Here is a 23,613-nt window from a genome sequence, read left to right on the forward strand (position 1 = left end):
AATTGCTTTGCAACTAGAGAGAGGCTGGAGTTATCCCTCTGTCTTTTCTTGTTTCCCGTTTTGAAAACATATAGAGGCAAATAAGCAATAATTTATATTGAGTCAAATTAACAAACACTGCTATTTATAGCATATTAACAATCCATTGCATAATTCACTAAATATCTAAGTTATTATTGAAATACTAGAGAATAAATTCTTCAAATTTTAGATGATTTCTGAAATAACATTATATTATATTAACTGAATACAGAATAAATACATTGGGCTGGCATATATCTGAAAATCAGATCTAAATATAAAGCATTGTAGGTGGCACCATACTGTAGCTGTAGGAAAATGCAAGTGAAATGATGGTATGAATATAGAAGATTTTTTATATTTATTTCTTATCTGCTACAGTAAATCTAAGACACACGGTTCACTCCTGGGTGGACACAATAATATTAACTTGCTTGCAGTCCATCAAACAGCGAAGAAGCAATTTCGTTAAAACAAAAGGTTCATCTTATGAATCATACAGAAGAGATACAGATCCTTCGGTCAAACTGATCCATGTCCATTTAAACAAGTCCCATTTGCTTTTTGGCCCTCAGCCTTCTCATCTTTTTCTATCCTCGTACCTATCCACATGCCTTGTAAATGTTCAACCTGAGGGTTTCTGCGGATGCTGGAAATCCAGAGCAACTCACACAAAGGAGGAACTGGAGGAACTCAGCAGGTCAGGCAAAGGAAAGGAGTAACTAGACAGTGTTTTGGACTAAGACCCTTCTTCAGGACAGGGCAGGAAGGGGGAAGATACCAGAATATAAAGGCAGGAACGAGGAAAAGGAGGATAGAAAGTGACAGGTGAAGCCAGGAGGGTAGGAAAGGTAAAGGGCTAGAGAGGAAGAAATCTGATAGGAGAGGAGAAAGGAAAAGAGGAGGGGACCTAGGAAGATGTGGGAAGAGGCCAGAATGGGGAATAGAAGAAGAGATGAGGGGGGAGGGAATTTTTTTTATGGAAGCAGAAATTGATGTTCATGCCATCATGTTGGAGGCTACCCAGATGGAATTTAAGGTGTTGTTCCTCCACCTTGAGGGTGGCCCCATTGTGGCACAAAAGGATGCCAATGACCCACATATCAGAATGGGTATGGGGATTAAAATGTTTGTCCACTGGGAAGTTCTGCTTTTGGCGGATGCAGCAGAGGTGCTTGATGAAGCAGTTCCCCGATTTACAGTGGGTTTCATCGATGCAGAGGAGGCTGCGCCACTGCACTGGATACAATAGAGAACCCCGGCAGGTTTGCAAGTTAAGCGTTGCCTCACCTGCGACGACTGTATGGGTCCCTGAAGAGAAGCAAGGGAGGAGGTAGCACTTCGGTCAGTTGCAGGGATAAGTGCGTAGAGGGAGGTTAGTGAGGAGGGATGAATGGACAAGGGCATCATTGAGAGACCAATCCCTGAAGAAAGCGAGGGGTGGAGGGTGGTAGATAGCCTTCCCCATGAGTGGGTATCGCTGCAAGTAAGCGGAGGTTTTTGGTCCGAGTTTTCCTACTCCCAGATGAGCTGCCAACCATGGCTGACGAGCCCCATCTGCCCGAAGACTTCCTTAATAGTGCCTAGGTATCCGGGCACAAATTATATTCTCAAAAATGGAGAAGTTTCAAAGTGTTTGAACTGTAATCTTCAGATTCAATGTGTGCAGCCAATGAGCTAAGGCCGATATTCCTAGAGCAGAACGTAATCTATCAACGACAAACGATTAGTGAGTCAATACACATGCATGTCTTGCTAATGTAGGAAGTCATTTAGAAAAAGGAGTGCATTACAACACTGGCCTTTGAAGCTAATGGAGTCTAATTATTTAAAAGAAAATTGAAAAAGTAACAGGATGTAGAGAAAGTACAAGGGAATAGAAATAGCAGATAGGAATAGAAATAAAGTCTATGAAATGCTCTTATTAATAAAGTTGTATAATCAAGGATTGGTTGCAAATGGATGTATAATGTGGAGAAGTGTCATTCATCTGTGTGTATCTTGAGTTGAAATATTTGATCATTAGATATGGAAAATTTTTATTCTGGTAGCAGCAATTTGGAAATTTGAAATTCTTAAAAAAACACTCAGCAGGTCATGTGGACGGAATAATAGCGTTATCAAATACCCTTTGTCAGGCCTGGGCAAGAGAGACAAAGAAGATTATTTTAAGGTAAAATTGGATAGGTATATGGACAGGAAAGGAGTGGAGGGTTATGGGCTGAGTGCGGGTAGGTGGGACTAGGTGAGATTAAGAGTTCGGCACGGACTAGGAAGGCCGAGATGGCCTGTTTCCGTGCTGTGATTGTTATATGGTTATATAGTTAAGGAGTGCACACAAAATGTTGGAGGTCAGGCAGCATCCATGAAAATGAATAAACGAGTCGATGTTTTTAGGTTTGAGACCCTTCTTCAGGACAGGAAAGGAAGGGAGGAGATGCCAGAAAGAATAGGTGAGGGAAGGGGCAGCAGGGCTGGCCAGAAGGTGACAGATGAAACAGGTGAGTGGGAAGGTAAAGGGCTGGAGAGGAAGGAATCTGACAGGCGAGGAGCATGGACCAGAGGAGAAAAGGGAGAAGGACTAGGATCAGATGAGGAGAAGAGGTAAGTGGCCAGAGTGGGGAATAGGTGAAGAGGGAAGGGGTAAGGAAAAATATCTTTACTGGAAGGAGAGATTGATATTCATGCCATCAGGTTGGAGATGACCCAGACAGAATCTGGGGTGTTGCTCCTCCACCCTGAGAGTGGCCTCATCATGGCAAGAGAAGAGGCCATGGACCAATGTGTCAGAATGGTAATGAAGACAGGAATTAAAATGGTTGGCCACTGCTTCAGCGGAAGTGCTCAACAAAGTGGTATCCCAATTTACGTCCAGTCTCACCAATGTAGAGCAGGCTGTGTTGGGAGCACTGGATACAGCAGATGACCCCAACAGATTCACAGGTGAAGTGTTTCCTCACCTGGAAGAACTGTTTGGGGCCCTGAATGGAGCTGAGGGAGGAGGTAAACGGACAGGTGCAACACTTTGGCCGCTTGAAGGGATAAGTGCTCAGAGGGAGATTAGTAGGGTGGGGGTGGTAAGAGGTCCCTGTGGAAAGCAGAGAGTGGGGGGAGGTAAAGGTGTATTTGGTGGTAGGATACTTTGGAGATGACGGAAGTTGCAGAGAATGATGTGCTGGATGTGGAGGCTCATGGGGTGATGGCTGTGGACAAGAGGAACTCCATCCCTGTTAAAGTGGCGGGAAGATGGTGCGAGTGAGAGTGTCTGGGGCAATGTGGTGGAGAGCAGCATCACTGATGGAGGAAGGGGAAACCCGTTCTTTGAAGAAGGAGGGCATCTCTGATGTTCTGGAAAGGAAATCCTCATCCTGGAAAGGGTATAGCATTTTTACAGGAGACAGGGTGAGAAGAGGCATAGCCGTGGGAATCGGTAGGTTTATGAAAGATGCCGGTCGACAGTTTGTCTCCAGAGATGGAGACACAGACAGAGAAAGGGGATGGAGGTGTCAGAAATGGACCAAGTGAATTTAAGGGAAGTGTGGAAGCTGGAGGCAAAGATGATGAAACTGACGAGCTCAGCATGGGTGCATGAAGATTAGTTAGGTTGCAAAGTTCCATTGAGCTTAAAGCTAACTTTCTTTCCCAGCTTTGAGGCAGGACTTTGGAGCTCAACTGTTAACTCTATTTCTCATTATGCTCAAGACTGATTGGCTTCATATTTATGCATATTTTGAATTATTTAATTAGATTTTTCAAGTAATGTGTTTGCAATATTATGAGTTTTATAGTAACATTAATACGAATGCTTAAAATCATAATCATAAAAATATAATATGTTCAGTATATCTGTGTAAAGCTTTGACCTCAGCTTGATCCTCAGTAACAAGTATATTGAAGAGTTTAAAGATTAGCTTTATTTGCCACAGTGAAGTACATTGTTTGTGTCAGTGATTTACACGGTCCAGGGATTGTGCTGGGAGCTACTCGCAAATGTTGATGCTTTTCTGGCGCCAACAAGCATGCCCACAATTCACTAACCCCAACCCCAGTTGTACATCGTGGGAATGTGGGAGGACACTTATGCAGCCACAGGAAGAACATACGAACTCTTAACAGTTTGTGCTGGAATCACAATCCGTGATCTCTTGCGTTCAATAGCGTCATGCAGACCATGCCGTCCTTGGCTTGGATTCTGCTGGGATGGGCAAGGTTGCCTCTCTGTCTGTGGCTCTGCTGCATAGCAGGGATGGGTAAAGACAAGGAGAGCTGTAGTGATGGGGGCTTGGTAGTCGAGGCAGCTGGGAGATCCTGTGGTAGGGAAGAGGACTCCTGGTTGGGACATTGCTTCTCAGGTCAAAGATGTCTCGGAGTAGTTGCAGGACATTCTCAAGACAGATGGTCATTGCACACATTATTGTCAATGAGATAAACAGGAAATTAATTCAGGAAATTAGGCAGAAAGCTAGAAAGTAAGTCCTTAATGTTCTATAATCCCTGGATTAGTACTGGTGCTCTGCTCTAGTGAGTAAGAGGACAAAGCAAACAGATCATGGTTTGAGGAGCTGGTGCAGGAGGAAGCATTCAGCTTTAGCTTCTTGTTATCTTTGCTTGTGTCCTTGTTCGTGTGTAGAACACCCATGTGGGTGTTGTCTTTAATTGATTCTGTTATGTTTGTTATTCTATAGATTTATTGAGTATGCCTGCAAGAAAATGTATCTCAGAATTGTATATGGTAACATACATATAATTTGAGAATAAATTTACTTTGAACTTTGATTCTACTGTGAATGCCTGTGAGAAAATGAGTCTCAGGTAATACATGATGATGCATGCAAAGTTTGATAATAAATTCATTTTGAACTTTGAACTTTGGAGCATTAGGATCTGTTTTGGGGGAGAGGATGGGACTGGAGGGAGACCAATATCCTGGCAGAGATATTTGCTTGAGCTGCTAGGAAGGATTTAAAATGGTCTGGCAGTATTGTGGCGGGTGATGAAGTTGAGGCAAATATAGAAATCAAGGTAAGCAAGTGGCTAAACAAAATTTGCTAGGTACATTGGACTGTGAGTTTATAGCCATTACAGAAACATGGTTGAAAGAAGGGCTGGGCTTGCAGCTACAAAATGCTGGAGAAACTCAGCTGGTCAGGCAGCGTCTGTGGAAAGGAATAAAGAGTCGATGTTCCCAGCTAAGAAGCTACATCAGAATCTCTTACCTTTATGATAGGACAGGCAGCTCAATGTTTTGCGATATGGATGATGCACACATGATAGAAATGGAGGTAGGGTTAGTTGCATGTTTGATTAAGGAGAGTATCATAACAAAGCTTAGAAGGTATATTCCTGGGGGAATATCCCGTAAGGCTTTATTTGTAGGACTTAGAAATGAGAAGGAGGTGATCACCTTGATGGGATTGTACTACTGGCTCCTAAATAGTCAGCAGGAATTAGGGGAGCAAGTACAGTGGGTTCTGGTTAATGTAGAATATAGAATATCGAACACTACGGCACAATACAGGTCCTTCGGACACAATATTGTCTGAACTTACTCCAAGATCAATTTAATCTTTCCCTCCCACAAAGCCCTCCATTTTTATATCATCCAGGTGCCTGTGTAAGGGTCTGGTAAGGTGACCTGATAGAGATTTATAAGATGATGAGAGGCATTGATCGTGTGGGTAGCTTTTTCCCCAGGGCTGAAATGGCTAACAGGAGGAGACATAGTTTTAAGGTGCTTGGAAGAGGGTACAAGAGTGATGTCAGAAGTTAGTTTGTATTCCTTTCCTCCTTTCCCTACCTTCTTATTCTGGCTTCTGCCCCCTTCAGTTCCAGTCCTGATGAAAAGTCCTGGCCCAAAACACTGGCTGTTCATTTCCCTCCATAGATGCTGCCTGACAAGCTGAGTTACTCCAGCATTTTGTGTTTATTCCTACATCAGGACCAGTACATTTTGGTCCAATTAAGCAGCTGCCCCATCTAGCTGAAGTTTCATGGAAATAGTTTAAAAGTTATAAAATTGCCAAAATATCATTTAACTGAATAACACATATACTTAAATGAAATACAGAATGAATTAGAACACTAACAATATTACAACAGACCTATAAAACTATGCATTTGTTCCTAATATTTGTTGATGGAGAAATTCATCTGCCATGTTCTTTTGTTTGAACACAATCAACGCAGACACCTGGTGTAGATATTGGATTGCCTTCATACAGTGCTATTGACGATTGCATCCTCCAAACTTGTAGCCTTCAAGCTTATTACTGATACCTTTAAATTCTTTGTAGTTTCTAACTTGTTGAGGTAATGAATATGCTTCACTTTCAATCCCGGCTGTTCCTGGCATCTGCAAGTCTGAATGCTTGAAACTGCAGTAAGCACAACAGTTCTGAATTGTCTTACTGCTTCTCTCTCGCCAAATTTCAGTGACAAAAAAAAACACTGCTTTTTGAATGCAAGCACATGCAACTGATGCTATTTAAAAACTGCAACTACTGGCTCGAAGCACGATGTAGTGTTTAACGGTCACACAAGTGCACACGTTCGTTTGTTCGGCAACAATCTCTGCCCCAATTAAGTGAAATAGTATCTCAAATAAATTAAGAGAATCCCAGCTATTTTCTTGATTAGATTTTGTTCTTTAAGAGTTGTCCAAAAGAAGTGGCTATCCTGATTAGCCAATGGTCCAACTAACCAGAATCACTGTATACTCACTTCTCTATTACTGGAGGGACAAACATTCATGGGGTAGAATTTGTTGTGTGTCCAAGAAAGAAGAGATGCTTACACTTAATTTCCTCTTGGGAAATGAAGATGGGGAAATTAAGGAAGTGGACTGAGGAGCGGCAAATGGATTTCAGAATAGGTATGTGTGAGATGATGTGTTTTGGAAAGTCAAACCAGCATAGGATTTATATTATGAATGGTAGGACGCCAGAGAACTGAGGGACCTAGGTGTCCAAGAGCACAACTTGTTGAAAATGTTGTCAAAGATGGAGTGGATAGTGAAAAATGCATTTGGCACGCTAGACTGATCAGTCAGGGCACTGAGTACAGGTGTTTATGTTGCAATTGAGGCTGCATTTGGAGTACTGTGCACAATTTTGGTCACCATATTATAGAAAAGACTTGGTTAAACTGGCAAGTTTGGTCCTGATGAAGGGACTCAGTAAGAAAAATCGACTCTTTTCCTCTCCATAAATACTGCTTGACCTGCTGAGTTCCTTCAACATCTTGTATGTGTTAGTCTGGATTTCTAGCATCTGCTGGATCTCTTGTGTTAAGCTGGAGAGACAGCAGAAAGGATTTACAAGCACGTTAACAGGACTGTAAAGCCTGTGTTACATAGGGAGAGCTTGGCCAGCTTTATTAGGAGAGTCAAAGGCTAGAAGGCGTAGGTTTGGGGTGAGGGGAAGATTTAAAAGGAACCTGATGGGCACCTTTTTTATGGAGAGGCTGGTGAGTATTTGGAATGAGCTGCTGGAGGAAGTGGTTGTAACAGGCACAATGGTATCATTCACTAAGCACTTGGGATAGGTACCTGAAGGGGCAGGGCCTGGAGGGACATGGACTGAAAGCGGGAAACTGGGATTAGCTGGGTGGACACCACTGTCAACATGAATGTGGTGGGCCAAAGGGTCTGGATCCATACTGTATGGCTGTGTAACTCTGACATTGACATTCATTACAAGAGAGGGATGGGAGACTGAAAAATGAATTGGGAGGAGACAACCATAGTGTTCGCTGTTTAACAAGGTGCCATGGTAGCGTAATACTGTAGTTGGCATATCGCTGTTACAGCAGGGGCATCAACATTCCGAGTTCAATATTGGCATCCTCAAAGTTCAATGTACATTTATTATCAAAGTACATATATGTCACCGTATACAACGGTGAGATTTGTTTTCTCATGGACATACACAGTAAATCTAAGAGAAACAACAGAATCAATGAAAGACCACACAAACAGGACAGGAAACAACCAATGTGCAAAAGACAACAAACTGTGCAAATGCATAAGAGAGGAAAACATAATAATAATAATAATGATAAATAGTCTAAATAAGCAATAAATATCAAGAGCATGAGTTGAAGAGTCCTTGAGAGTGAGTCCATAGGTTGTATGAACAGTTCTGAGATGGGGCAAATGAAGTTGAGTGAAGTTATCCCCTCTGGTTCAAAAGTCTGATGGATAAGGGGCAATAACTGTTCCTGAACCTGGTGTTGTCAGTCCTGAGGCACCTGTACCTTCTTGCTGATGCAGCAGTGAGCAGTGAGCATGGCCTGAATGGTGGGGGGCCTTGATGGTGGATGTTGTTTCTGCGTAGATGTGCTCAGTGGTGGGGAGCAGGTCAGGCTGCATTAAGTAATTAGAGTTTTTTTTTCTGAAAGCCTCAAGTTTGGGGATTCCTAATAGATTGCAGTGTTAAGGAAATATCAGTTCCTAACATTACTTCTCTGACTGACTGTAGATGCCAAAGAAGAGCAGAATGATAATGGATACCCTAAGGCAGATGTTTCAGACCTATGTCATATTTAATCCTAGGAGTTCACAACTTATCACTCGGATATAGTGGAGAAAGTGTGCAATGACTGTGGATATTTACCATTATGCCACAATGTTAGCGAACTGTGGATTTTAGGAAGGTACAGGCTGAACACTCCCCACTGCACATCAAAAGCTCCCCCATGGAGAGAGTCAGGAGTACCAAGTTTCTCAGAGTGCACATCATGGATGATCTCATCTGTTCTCTCAGCATCACCTCTTTAGTCCCAGAAGCACAGCGTTGCCTCCACTTCCTGAGGAGACTGAGGTGAGTGAGGCTCCTCTCCCTCCATTCTAACCACATTCTACTGGAGCACCATCAGGAGTGGCCCGACCAGCTGTATCGCTGGTATGGGAATTGCAAGACATCTGACAGCAAGAGCCTGCAATGAGGGCTGCTGAGAGCATCACTGGGGTCTTCTTTCCACCACCCCCATGCCATTCAGGACCTACACTAGAAGCACTGAGATCACAGAGCCCTCAATATTGTCAAGGGCCCCTCCCATCCAACCCACAATCCCTTTGACTTCCAACTATCAGGCTGAAGGTATCACAGCATAAGAGCAAAGATAGTTCGGCTGTGTAATAGCTTCCTCCCATGGGCTGTGATTTCTGAACACCCTGTTACCATTAGTAAACATTACTTATGACAGTTCAAGTAGCATTATACTGTGGTATATTTAACTATATGCCCTATATATACTTCTTGTCAACTTGTATAACTGCAGAATATTTTTATCATCTGTTAATAGAATGGTGTTAATATAATGTGATATACGTACTGGGTTTTGGACCTTGGCTCCAGAGGAACATGTTTTGATGAGCTGTGTACATGTGTATGGTCCCAGAGGAATGATATTTTGATTAGCTGTATACATATTGAATTGAATTGACTTTATTTCTTACATCCTTCACATGGATGTGCAATGTGCAAATTATAGTAGTTTGTAATAAATGGTATGTACAGTAAGATGTACAACAGAATAGTCAATATGGCATAGAAAACCAATTGTGTCAGCGTGAATTAATCAGTCTGATGGCCTGGTGGAAGAAGCTGTCCTGGAGCCTGTTGGTCCTGGCTTTAGTGCTGCGGTGCCGTTTCCCAGATGGTAGCGGCTGGAACAGTTTGTGGTTGGGGGTGACTCGGGTCCCCAGTGATCCTGTGGACCCTTTTTACACACCTGTCCTTGTAAGTGTGTGTGGTCCCAGAGGAACATTGTTCATTTAGCTGTATACATGTGTATGTTTCAATGACAATACACTTGAACTTGAACTTGGATATTTTTCTGTCGTGGCTAAATGAGTTAATTTAAACTTCCTGTGCAAGAGCCATCTACCAGTAAATATTCCTCCTCTAGAGTGCAGACAAAATTGGAAAGATATTTTTGCTCATTTCAACTTGAGTAAAGGAGGACTTTCATGGGAGGTTGGTGCTTTCGTTGCTCCTGAGTGCTTACCATAAGCTGGGTATCCTTTTGAAACTCAGATCTTGCTTCTTTGGTGATACTTCTACTTGAATTGAATTAAAATCAAAACAAAACAACAAACACTATTGCTTACCAGCACTCTGTGGTGGGCTGTGCAATCTAGGTTGTTTACGTAAGGAAGTCCTGCACACTTGGAATCCTGCACACTGAGCAAATAAACTGCTTTAATGTCTGACAGAAAAGCAATGTGCAATTAAACAAGCTTTTTTATAATTTAGTAAAATAATACAAGGTAATTCACAGCTAAATTGTAAATCACTGTTCAGCTGTGTAAATAGATACTAGATATTACAATGTCCGGATAAAAGCCTGGTTAAAGTGGTAGGTTTAATGAAGTATCTCAGAGGATAAGAAAAAGGAATTAATGGAAGGTATTCCAGAGCAAAAGGCACAAATTGACAGCTATAAAGTGATGGAAACTAACTTCTACCCTGGGATTTCTCTCTGGTTTTAAATATAATGGCACAAGAGACTGCAGATGCTGGATTCTGGAGCAAAACACAACTGCTGTAGGAACTCAGCAGGTCAAACAGCATCTATAAGGGCGTAGGGAAAATTGAGGTCCTGATTCGGGGTCTTGCCCTGAAATGTTGAATATCTTTTTGTCTTCTACAGATGCTCCCTCATGAAGTTCCTCCATCAATTTGTGTTTTTGCTTTAAACATTATATGGGGTTCTATATTTTAGAGAGTTACATGAACAAATTGGACCTTGGACAACAAAGTAGCAAGAACATTTTTGAAAAGGTATTATGTAGATTGAATTTTTTTGTATGCGTATAGAGGAAAATACCTTGAATGAAAGTAAATCATATTTATTACTAAAGACTATATAACATTAAAAAAACTCAAACTGCAAATGTGAAACGAAAGCAGAAAATGGTGGAAATATTCAGCAGGTCAGGCATGGAAAGGGACTGACTGACTTGTTGAATGTCAATATTGAAGGTCACAGGCAGTTTATTAAAAGCTCAGTTCTGAACATAGACCAATAGAGCCCAGGAAGAGACCTTTTGCCCATCAGGTGTGTTGACTGAGATGCAAGTCTAAACGAATCCCATCTGTCTGTACTTGGCCTGTATTCCTTTATACCCTCTAAACGCCTCTGAAATGTTGCTATCATATCTGCTTTTACTACCTCCCTTGGTAGCAAGTTTCAGGCACCCACCACTCACCACTCCCTTTGTGCATAAAACGTGCCTCATAAATCTCCTTTAAATAGTCCACTTCTCACCTTAAAACTGTGCACTCTAGCACTTGACATTTCTATCTGAGGAAAACACTCTCACTACCCTATCTATGCCTCCGATAATTTTATGTGTTTCTGTCAGGTTGTCCCTCAACCTCCAACACTCCAGACAAAACAATACAGGTTTGTCCACTCTCTCATTGTAGCTGATATCTTTAATCCAAGCAGCATCCTGGTAAACCTCTTCTGCACTCTCTCCAAAGCCTCCACTCATGTAGTGTGGCAAACAGAACTCCTCACAATACTCCAAACATGGCGTAGCCAAGTTTTACACAGCTGTCATATGACTTCCCAAAATTTGCATTCAGTTCCCCAACCAATCAAGGCAAAGATGTTGCACACCTTATTTACCACCCTACCCAATTTTATTTCCACTTTCAGAGAGCTATGGAGTTCCACCCCAAGATCAGTCTGTACTTCAGTGCTTCTAAGGGTTTGGATGTACACTTTCCTCTTGCATTTGACCTCCAAAGGTGCAGCACCTCGCACTTGTCAAGGTGTTTTCACCCACAGAACTGCCACTTAGTGGGGTTTTTTTGTTGTTTCTTTTTTGCTCCATTCTCTGCAGACTCTAGAGACTGTCGTACATGAAAATCCCAGGAGATCAGTAGTTTCTGAGATACTCAGACCACCCCGTCTGGCACCAGCAATCATTCCACAGTCAAAGTCACTTAGATCACATTTCTTCCCCATTCTGACATTTGATCTCAACAACAACTGGACCTCATGACCATGTCTGCATGCTTTTATGCATTGAGTTGCTGCCATGTGATTGGGTGATTAGATATTTGCAGTAATGAGTAGGTGTATAGGTTTTAAAGTGGCCACTAAGTGTACTGTATAGCCCATCAACAAGGGTCACGGCACTGATCATTACAAAACACCACTGGTCACAGCCCTTCAGTCAGTTATACACTTTTCTACTACCACCCTCTTGTCTTCTGTGACCAAGTCAATTTTGCAGCCCCATTTTGATAAGGGACCTTGAGAATCATTTTACCAAAATGCATGTAGGTAACATCTATTTGTGTGACTGGACACCCCACCCCCTTGCCTGTATAAAACCATGCTGACCATCGGTAATAAGTCCATGCTTTTCCAAATGCGAGCAAATCCTCTCCCTTGCAATCTTCTTCAATAACACTCAGTAAGGCTCACTAGCCCATAATTTCTTGGTTTGCCCCTGTTGTCCTTCTTAAACTAAAGAATGTCTTTGGCTGTTATCCAGATTTCTGGCACCTTGTTTGTAGCTGAAGAGGACACAGAGATCCCTGTCGAGTTCCCAGCAATCTGTTCACTTGCTTCCCTCAGTATCCTGGGATATGTCTCAAACTCTGGTAAAAAAGCTCATTTGCCTGGCTGAACCTGTTCTTACTCCAGTTCTCTAGGTCCAACCATAAATGTACAATCTCAATACACCTTCGCCCCACATCTGAGGGACCTCTGCCTCTTTTTCTACTCCTTTGTCTTGCTGAACTCGTTCTCTCACATTGAAAATCCTTTCCCCATGCTCCCTGCGAATTAATGCTGAATTTTTTTCCCTCTTTCCGGGCTTTGATGGAGGGTCTTTACCTTTCCAAATTGTTGACATAAATATCCATTTCCTTGTACAGCCTTCAAATATCCTGCTGCTGGGTACAATCCCAAAGTAAAATAATTTTGTTTTAAAGTAAGCGTAGAATAAATTGTGTGTTGGGTGTGGGGATTAAGAAGCTAAATCTCTGGGTTTGCTGATCAGTGAGAAAATAGTCACCTTTTTAATTTTGTAATTATTTATTTTTGGAGTGGTGAGTCAGCTTATGTTCACCTGCCCATTTATTTTGAGGGACATGATGAAATTCTGAATCAGCTTTGGATAAATCCATTACCAAACTAGTTGTTCCCAAATTTCAGGTTTCAAATATGTTGTAATTTCCAAATGATTGCATCTGCAAATGGCCAATGTTTTAAAAATATATCAACATGCAATAAGCTCAGATAAATTACTCACAAAACATAAATCATCTTAAGACAAGCAGGTGTGCTCTCTGCTATGAGTAATATTGTACTTCTTCAAAGTGTGTTGGATAAAAGGATGAAAGAAATTACTGATTGTGTAAAACAATGATATGGATGGTTATCGCAGGAAATTCTGCAGATGCTGGAAATCTAGAGTAGCACACACAGAATGTTGGAGGAACTCAGCAGGTCAGGCAGCATCTATGGAGGGGAATAAAGCTGGAAGGTGATAGGGGAAGGCAGGTGAGGGGGAAGGTGGATGGATGGGGCAGGAGGGATGAAGTGAGAATCTGGGAAGTGATTGGTGGGAAAGGTAAAGGGCTGAAGAAGAAGGAATCTGATAGGTGTGGAGAGTGGACTCTGTGAGTAAGGAAAGGAGGAAGGGAACCGGAGAGAGGTAATAGGTAGGTGGGGAGAAGAGAAGAGGGAAGCCAGAATGGGGAATGGAAAAGGACAGAATGGGTTATGGGGTGTAGAAATTACCAGAAGTTGCAGAAATTGATTTTCATACGATCAGATTGCTACCCAGACAGAATATGAGATGTTGCTTCTTCAACCTGAGAGTGGCCTCATCAGGAGGCCATGGACTGACATGCCAGAATGGGAATAGGGACTGGAATTTAAATGGCTGGCCACTGGGAAATCTTCCATGCTGTGGGCAGACTAAAGGTGCTTGACAAAACAATTCCCCAGTCTACACTGGGTCTCACCGATGTAGAGGAGGCCACGTCCAGAACACTGGACTGGATGGTTGGCAGTGTTAAGAAATTGGTCTTTGAAAGTTCAGATCATGCGAGCATCCTGCGTTGAATCAATGATTGGAAAAGGGAATGAAAGTGAGGTTAATACTGTGGGGATCTAAAACTGATCTATTATTAGGAATTGGTAAGTAATTAATGAGAAAAGGGATTTAGTTGCTGTGATCACAATTATAGTTAATTACCCAGACAAGTAAGGATTACATAAATAATCAATCTCTTACTTCAGAAGCATTTATCATAATTGCTGAATAATGTTTTATTGTTATCCAATATTCCAAAATGCTTTTAAGACTTGATTATTTTCCAAGTTAGTCATCTGATGAATTTTGTGCTTGTTGCAACTGTTTTCCTTTATTGTGCACACCTGTTTCATCGCCCTCATCAGCAAGTCACCTGTCCACAATGTAAGAGAATTCACTAAGTGCTCCTTAGAGGTATTATTTGGAAACTCCATCACACCTCAGAGGAAATGAACTCAACAGTACAGGCAAACGTCCAACGACGAACTTGTGACCTACCGAGCAGCTGCTGGGGGAGGAAAGTACATAGGAGCTCAAGCAATTAGCTGATAAATAATGACAAGTATGAAAAGTGCTCCATAAATAAGTTATTATTACTTTTATTGTTATTGCAGCTAGAATCTATTCTTCATTAATGGCCCAGACACCTAAAAATCCACTGTGTCCAAAGGCAGGATTTGTTTTCTGTTTGTTTATTTTTGAAAAAGATTGAAGTTAGTTTTTGAGCAGTTTCTCAGAAGGGAGGGAATGAACGCAAGTCAAAATTATAACAAAGTTATAATTCTACAGAAGCCACATTTTAGCTTGATGAGATTTTTGAACATATGTATGATGAAAGATGAAATACCCTCAGGACAAATATATATTCCAGCTCCAAATCCACCTCTCAACCAGAGCTGATCTTATATCATTATGGCTGACATAGATGGAGATGAATTTGACTCAAAAATGTGCCAGGGATATTTCTACTGTTTCAAATCTGAACTCAAATGGCATTTCAATGATTGGAGTCATACCTCACATAAAGGACGATGTTTTGATTGCTGGAATTGGAATCAAATCAGAATCAGGTTTATCATCACTGACATTTGACATGAAATGTGTTATTTTGCAGCAAGAGTACAGTGCAACAAAATTAAAATCTATGAGTTACAAAAACAAATAATGTAAAAAAGGAGTAACATGGTAGTGTTCGTTGGTTCATTAAGAAATCTGATGGCAGAGAGGAAGAAATTGTTCTAAATCATAAAGGATGGATCTTCAGACTCTTGTATCTCTTCTCCATTTTTAGTAACTAGAAGAGTGAATAACCCAAAAGTTGAGGGTTCTTAGTGATGGGTGCTGCCTTCTTGAGGAACTGCCTCTTGAAGATGTCTTTGATGATGGGGCGCGCTATGCCTGTGCTGGAACTGGCTGATTCAGTAATCCTTCACATTGGAGGCTCCATACCAGGTTTTGATGCAACCAGTCCGAGTGCTCTCCTCCGTACATCCATAGAAACTTGTAAGTGTCTCTGGCGACACAGCAAGTCTCCTTGATCTTCTAATAGAGTCTCTGGAATGCCTTCTTCATGATGGCATCCATGTACTGGGCCTAGGAGTGATCCTGTGAGACATTGACACTGAACTTGAAGCTGCTCATCCTTTCCACTGCTGACCCCTCAATGAAGTGCATTATTTCAGCCTCAGGCCGCAAGCCAGTAAGAAAATGGGAGCAGGAGGTGGACAGCTGGCTCTTCAAGCCTCAATATTCTTCCACTCAATATTATTAGGCCTCATCTTCTCTGCTGATTCCCATTAGGTCTCAATTTCCCGATCTTCCAAAATTCGTTAGACATACCAAATGATCTAGCACCCTTAGCGCCAAGGATTCCAGAGATTTGCCAATCCCCGTGAGAATAAATTCATAACTTTCAAGGGAATGTCTGAGCTTAACCAGCTGCTTCATTGATGATGGCCTTTCCATCACCATCAGCAACTCACCAACTTTTGAGTTATCTGCAAACATACCGACCACACCCCTACATTCACTACAAAGTGTAAATGGAAATAGCAGGTGTCCCAGTGGCAATGTCTGTGGAACACCACTGGTCACAAGTTTTCAATCAGAAAGCAGTGCTCTTGTCTTTTACAAAGCCAGTGTTGGTTTCAATTTGCTAGCTTGCCTTGAATCTCCTTGAATTGCCTTGGATTTGCTAGCTAACCTTTTGGACCAAAAGAAAAATCAGAAATCTCTCTTGTTCATTGTCTTGTTTGCCTCTTGCTTTCCTCCACCTTTTCAAATTTATTCTTAGAAGACAGGTTAATCATACTGAAGCTGTTTACATACCATTCTTAGAATCAAGTAGTTTGATAATGCACAGGATAATTGTCTGTGGACTTTTTTCCATATCTGTTGTTGTTGTTGCTGTTTTGAGAGGAAGCACTGTGGAAACATTAAGGTGAAAAGACCATTACAGTGTATGAGCAAAAAAAATCCCATGCAAGTTCACCCCCTCAAGCTCAGAAAGTTGGGATGAGAATCAGAATCTCCTGGATTAGGCAAATGGATTTGGTTTATTTTTCTGGTTGCTCAAGCTCTAAAGCAGCAGTAAACAGCCCACAAAATAAAAGACTCCACCCATCCTGAATATTCTCTCTTTTTCCCTGTCCCATTGGGCAGAATTTATGAAAGTCTGAAAGCACATATCTCCAGTCTCAAGGACAGTTTCCTAGTTGGACTCTTGAACTCACAATCCATCTTGCACCTTATTGTTTCCCTGCACTGTACTTTCCCTGTAACTGTTACAGTTTAGTCTGCATTGTATTGTTCTACCTCAGTGCACTGTGTAAGAGCTGATCTGCATGAACAGTGTGCACACAAGCTTTTCACTGTATCTCAGTACATGTGACAATAATAAACTAATTTCAATCTAAATTCTTCATTTTGCTCATTCCATTCTTCTATTATCCCAGGAATCCAACTGGTAAACCTTTACTACACTAACTCTTTCACAAGTATATCCTTCCTTATGTAAGGAGTTTAGACATGTGCACTCTGGATAAATGACATTGGAACAAGACATTTTGTTCTTGTACTCAAATCCTCTTGTAATACAGACCAACATATCGTTTGCCTTCTTGATTACTCACAGTACCTGTATTTCAAACGTCAGTGACTCCTGAACAATATACCTTCCAAACTGCCACTTATTTAAAAAAAAAATTTCTTTTCCATTGTTCTTGTTCAGGAGGATGATTTCACGTGTTTCAACATTATGTTCCTTTTGCGATGTTGTTTTTGATTTAATTAATTAAAAGCTCCTTGAATTCTCTCTGCATCCTTCTCATCACCCACGTGTCATCTAGTTGTTACAGATAGCTACGATCTGGCAAACATCAGCAAATTGAATTTATCACTTTTGATCCCTTGTCAAATGATTAATATAGATTGTGAAAAGCAGTGGCCTCATCATCAATAAAAGCCGCTCCTCACTAACCACTTTGCCCCTCAACCCTGAATATGACCCGCTGTTACCAGTCTCTATTTTCTATACATTAAACAGTCGTCAATGCAAGCTAAAATATTCCCCAGAGTAGTAGGTGGTTTCACTTTGTTTAATAATCACCGGTGTGGTACTCACTCTGAAAGTTCCAATACATAAATGACACAGATCCCTATCTTATAACCCTCTGTACCTCCCTCTGCAATTGGATCCTAACTGGAAGACCACAATCTGTGCCGATTGTTGATAACATATCTTCCTCGCTGACAATCAACACTGGTGCACCTCAGGGGTGTGTGCTTAGCCCACTGCTCTACTCTCTCTATACACGTGATTGTGTGGCTAGGCCTAGCTCAAATACCGTCCATAACAACCATTGTTGGTAGAATCACAGGTGGTGACGAGAGGGCGTACAGGAGTGAGATATGCCAACTAGTGGAGTGGTGTCACAGCAACAACCTGGCACTCAACGTCGGTAAGACGAAAGAGCAGATTGTGGACTTCAAGAAAGGTAAGATGCAGGAACACATACCAATTCTCATAGAGGGATCAGAAGTGGAGAGAGTGAGTAGTTTCAAGTTCCTGGGTGTCAAGATCTCTGAGGATCTAACCTGGTCCCAACATATTGATGTAGTTATAAAGAAGGCAAGACAGAAAATATATTTCATTAGAAGTTTGAAGGGGTTTAGTATGTCAATAAAAACATTCAAAAACTTCAATAGGTGTACCATGGAGAGCATTCTGACAGGCTGCATTACTGTCTGTTATGGGGCGGGGGGGGGGGGGGGGGTGCTACTGCACAGGACCAAAAGAAGCTGCAGAAGGTTGTAAATCTAATCAGCTCCTTCTTGGGTACAAACCTACAAGGTATCCAGGACACCTTCAAGGAGTGGTGTCTCAGAAAGGCAGTGTCCATTATTAAGGACCCCCAGCACCCAGGGCATGGCCTTTTCTCACTGTTACCATCAGGTAGGAGGTACAGAAGCCTGAAGGCACACACTCAGTGATTCAGGAACAGCTTCTTCCCCTCTGCCATCCGATTCCTAAATGGGCATTGAACCCTTGGACACTACCTCACTCTTTTTAATATACAGTATTTCTGTTCTTCGCACGTTTTTATTGTATTCAATATTTATATACTATAACTGATAGATTTATGTATTATTGTTTTTTTTTCTCTGCTATATTATGTAATGCATTGAACTGCTGCTGCTAAGTTAACAAATTTCACGTCATATGCCAGTGATAATAAACCTGATTCTGATATATTCTGTTACAATCTCAGCAAATCATAAGGATGAAATATGGGGCTGTCCATAAGACATAGGAGCAGAATTAAGCCATTCAGTCCATTGAGTCTGCTCTGCCATTCCACCACGGCTGATTTATTATCCCTCTGAATTCTGTTCTCCTGCTTTCCCCCTGTAGCCTGTGACATTTCTACTAATCAAGAATCTATCAACCCATAGCTTGGCCTGCACAGCCAACTGTAGCAATAATTTCCACAGATACTCCACCCTCTGGCTAAAGAAATGTCTCCTCATCTCTGTTCTAAAGAGATATTCTTGCGTTCTTGTGACTCCCTCAGAATAGGAAACATCCTCTCCATGTCTTCTCTATCTCTTTTCAATATTCAATAGATTTTAATGAGACCCTCCCCCCCAATCTTCTAAACTCCAGTGATTATAGACCCAGAACCGTCAAGCACTCTTCATATATGAGCTCTTTCTTTCTCAGTATCACTCTCAAGAACTTCTGGACCCTGTCCAATGCCAGCACATCCTTCCATTGATGTGGGAATCACAACTGCACACAATATTCCATATGTGGTCTGACCAATGCCTTACAAAGCCTCAGAATTACATCCTTGATTTTATGTTCTTGACCTCTCGAAATGAATGCTAATATTGCATTGGCCTTCTTTACCACGACTCACTATGATTTTTTTAAAAAGAGAATCTATGTCAAGATAAGTCTTGGTGCTTCTCGGAGAGATAAAGCTCTTGTTTCTGTTTCGGACTCCATGATATCACCTTTGGACTGAATTTGTGCATTGTTCCTATATTATGAAGGGTCATACATGGGAGTCACTGGCTTGCCCATTTCCAATTTTTACTGCAATGGCCTTAGAAGATGTAAGTTGAGTCTTTGTCCTCACTTCTAAGCTCCTGGTCTTATCTGTCATGTTTAGCCTTGGTTCTGGCAGTTATCAGTATGCCCCCACTTGTTCATAATGACAACATGTTGGAGGAGACATATAATTACAGGCTGTTGTGTTCAACTCCCACTTCAGATTTAATCATGCATTACAAATCAGTGAATTCATAAATCTGGAAATATACAAAATCCAGCTTTACTTTTGCAGCGCTAGAGAAGTAAAATTTCATTGTGTGACTAATATCGTGCTGCCAAAAGTGTCAGCTGGTCGCTGCCAGCTGCCACTAATCACCAATTTTAAATGTAAAATATAGCATTAAAGTTAGCAATGAACGTATCAGTGCAATTCTTGTTATCATAGTTGTCTTATTTAACTAATAGAATTTTAAAGGACAGAAGTAAGCCACTTAGCCTGTCATATCAGTACTGACTGTTTGAAAGAACTGTCCCTAATTAAGGTAGTTTTTGACAGAACTCTACCAGCATAACATTATAAGATGATTCAGCACAATGCACTTTCCCTTGGTGTACCTTTAGTTTTTGGCAATTTATTGAAATTTACACTTCACAGAAATACAGGAATGAATGGATGCAAAAACAGTTTGGGTGATATTGATTTATGTTTGCCGTATCAGAATAAGATAAAGTTGAGACCAATAGACATTATCATTGTTTAGAGTCAAGAGGAGAAGAGATTAATTCAATTCCAGAGTCGTATACTTAAAGGAGAATTTCACCTAGTTTTCACTTTTACTTAATCAATGACTTGGCAGCTGTCTATCTAAAAAGAACTGAGCAGAAAGACTGAACAGATTCCTATGTGATTATTTAAATAGATGTTGGTATTTTACTTTAGCTTCTATTTGAGAATTTTTAACATTATGTTGTTTTTGTGTTTTATGTCTAATCTTATTAAAACAAATAAGTGTTCTGGCTAACTTTGACTTTGGATGATAATTTTAAAACAATTCAGCAGTCTGTTTATAGATCTCACCTGATTATCCTTTCCTTTAAAACCATTCATATTTTTGATTACATCAGATGAACCAATTCTTCAAAAATATGAGTCTAACCAGAATATTTTTATTGTGCTGATTTCCTGGAATAATATAGTGATTTGACTTCTGTGTGCAGGTTGTTAGTGTGAAAATTGATCAGTCTGGTAAAACTGTGCTGTTTTCCTGCAGTTATTCATGGTAGACAATGGCGCTGATGACTGGAGAATAGCCATGACTTATGAACGGATTTTTTTCATCTGTTTGGAGATATTGGTATGTGCTATTCACCCAATTCCTGGAAACTACACTTTCATATGGACAGCGCGTCTTGCCTTTTCATACACAACATCTACAGCAATAGCAGATGTGGATATAATCTTATCAATACCAATGTTTCTTAGGCTTTACCTTATCGCTAGAGTAATGCTGTTGCATAGCAAACTCTTTACGGATGCTTCATCAAGAAGTATTGGAGCACTGAATAAAATAAACTTCAATACCCGCTTCGTAATGAAGACTTTAATGACCATATGTCCAGGAACAGTACTGCTGGTTTTCAGCATCTCATTATGGATAATAGCAGCATGGACCGTGCGAGCCTGCGAAAGGTAAGTGTTACTCTATCAGCTTTTTGAATCTTTAAATGTAAGATTGTTATCTATTATTTTTAAATCCTGAATGATAATTTCACAGTCTAGATTTAATGGACTTAATAATAAACATCACAATCTCCTGTAATAAATAATTCAATATTGTGATTCAATATTTCAATATTCTTTTTTTACCAAATTTGATTTGGGATTGTTGATTTCTTTTGTCAAGACTATTATGAAATTGAGTATTATTATTTGGTTATGCTCAGAGTCAAGGATCATGGATCAACAGCTGATTCCCATCAATAAGGACACATTGGTACCAGTACATTTTGGCCCAATTAAATGGCTGCCCCAATTTGCTGAAGTTTCATGGAAGTAGTTAAAAAGCTATAAAAAAGATGAACTACTGTTTAACTGAGTAACAAATTATGTATTTAAATGAAAAACAGAACAAATTAGAGCACTACCAATACTTCTACAGTACTATAAAATTGTGTATTTGTTCCTAACAGTTTTCAACAGAGGAATTCATCCAGTATATTCTTTTTATTGACTAAGTGAACAGCATCAGCACAGATACCTAGTACAGATAATGTACTGTCTTCATATAATGCTTTTGACAGTTATATCCTCCAAACCTTCATTTTCAATTGTAACATTCAAGATGATTATTGATACCTTCAAATTCTCTATAGTTTCTAACTTGCTGAAGCAGTGAAATTGTTGCATTTTCACTCTTGACCTTTTCTGACATCTCCAAACCTGAATGCTTGAAACTGCAGTGAGCAAAGCAGTTCTGAATTGCCTTACTGCTTATTTCCTGCCAACTATCACTGACAACAATTTTTGCTTATTGAGCACAAACACACACAATTGATGCTATTTAAAAACTCTTTGCTTTAAGTGCAGTGTAGTGTCTAATAACTACATGTGACTGACACAAGTGAGAAACTGCTTGGCAACAGGCTCCTGTCCCAATTCAGCAGCATAGTGTCCCAAATAAATGAAAGGAATCCCAGTTATGTTCTTGATTAGTTTTTGCTTTTTTAAGAGTTGTCCCAAATTACCAGCTGTTCTGATTAACCAATAGCCCAATTAACTAGGTCAACAGTGTTAGGAATTTGCTGTGGTGTGTTGGCGCGACATGCAACAAAAAGCAACATTCGACAATTCTAAAGAATAAACGATTACATAAGAACAGTGTTAGATGCGGAACAAAATGTGCATAAATACTAACATGTATTTACAATGTAAACAGCATTGTAAAAAGTGGTTTAAAGTGGTTACAATGCAGTGCAGTTACCGAGGTTTTAGATGGGGGGTGGGCTTATCTAGAGATATTGAATCATGGATTTCAGAAATGACATGACCAGCCTCTCAAAAGTCTTCATTATGACTGATGTGATGTGAAGTATCTTCAGACATGGGAGAGAATGTTTAATTGAGCTGAGTTCTCATGTATTTTACAGTGCTTCAAGAAAATTAAGTATAATTTTTCTATACAGCTGTATGAATCAACAATTTGCAGTGCTACTCACCCAAAGAAAGGCATTGCAAAGTACTTTATAGGATGGGAGACAAAGGGAGTGTACAAGGAGAGAGGGGAAGAAGAGCTTAAGACAAAATAAACAAGTATTGGGGGCACCAACAGCAGAGTTGGGATAGAGATTTAGGAAGAAAAGTTCAAAAATCATGGTGACTGAAGACTATTGTTTACCAATGGAGAAGAGGGATTGAGGTAAATTGAAAGGTCGGAGAAAAGGAAAGAAGCAAAATTACAGGTTCAGAGAGAGTGAGGGGAAATTGGGAGAAACACTGAGAGGATTTAAAAGTGAGAATACTGATCTTAAAATTAGTTTACAGGAACACAGATAACCAATAAAGTTTGACAAGGGTGAGTGATGACAGATCAAAAATATATGTAAACAGGTATTCAGAACCCTTCTTTCTAGACAGGTTGCTGTTAGTAGTGAGTGGAGGTTGGGAAGAACCGTAGTATAGAAGTCAGGCTTGTGGGGATGGTGAAGGAAAGTGACCCAGCATATAAAAAAACTGAGTTTGGGTCAAACAGAAACAAAGGATTCGCATTTCTTAGTTTGTATTGTAAGAAATCTATTCTTTCTGAAGTTTCCAGGAAATTAACAGCGTATTTAAAGACCAGTCATCTGATTTTTGGTGTTCCGGAAGTTTAGTTTAAAAATAGTCAAAACATCATGTTCTAAGCTCAGTAATAATTTGCTAGTTTTAATTTCACTAGGGGAGAAACTTGTTAAATTTATTTTCATAAGGCTG

The 23,613-nt window shown here is 40.5% G+C and overlaps 1 protein-coding gene across 3 annotated transcripts in view; it reads left to right on the plus strand.

Annotated features, from left to right (window-relative positions):
- LOC132393657 (small conductance calcium-activated potassium channel protein 2) overlaps positions 1-23,613 on the plus strand; it is a 107,704-nt gene that overhangs the window by 10,646 nt on the left and 73,445 nt on the right. For 2 of the 3 annotated variants that reach the window (XM_059969067.1, XM_059969069.1), the window contains exon 3: positions 20,915-21,333. In XM_059969067.1, the coding sequence (XP_059825050.1) occupies positions 20,915-21,333 (419 nt within the window). Of the gene's footprint in view, positions 1-19,547; positions 19,706-20,914; positions 21,334-23,613 lie in introns of those variants that run through there. The other variant, XM_059969070.1, reaches the window with a different exon arrangement.

Source organism: Hypanus sabinus, chromosome 5 (assembly GCF_030144855.1).
Source record: "Hypanus sabinus isolate sHypSab1 chromosome 5, sHypSab1.hap1, whole genome shotgun sequence".
NCBI classification, from domain to species: domain Eukaryota; kingdom Metazoa; phylum Chordata; class Chondrichthyes; order Myliobatiformes; family Dasyatidae; genus Hypanus; species Hypanus sabinus.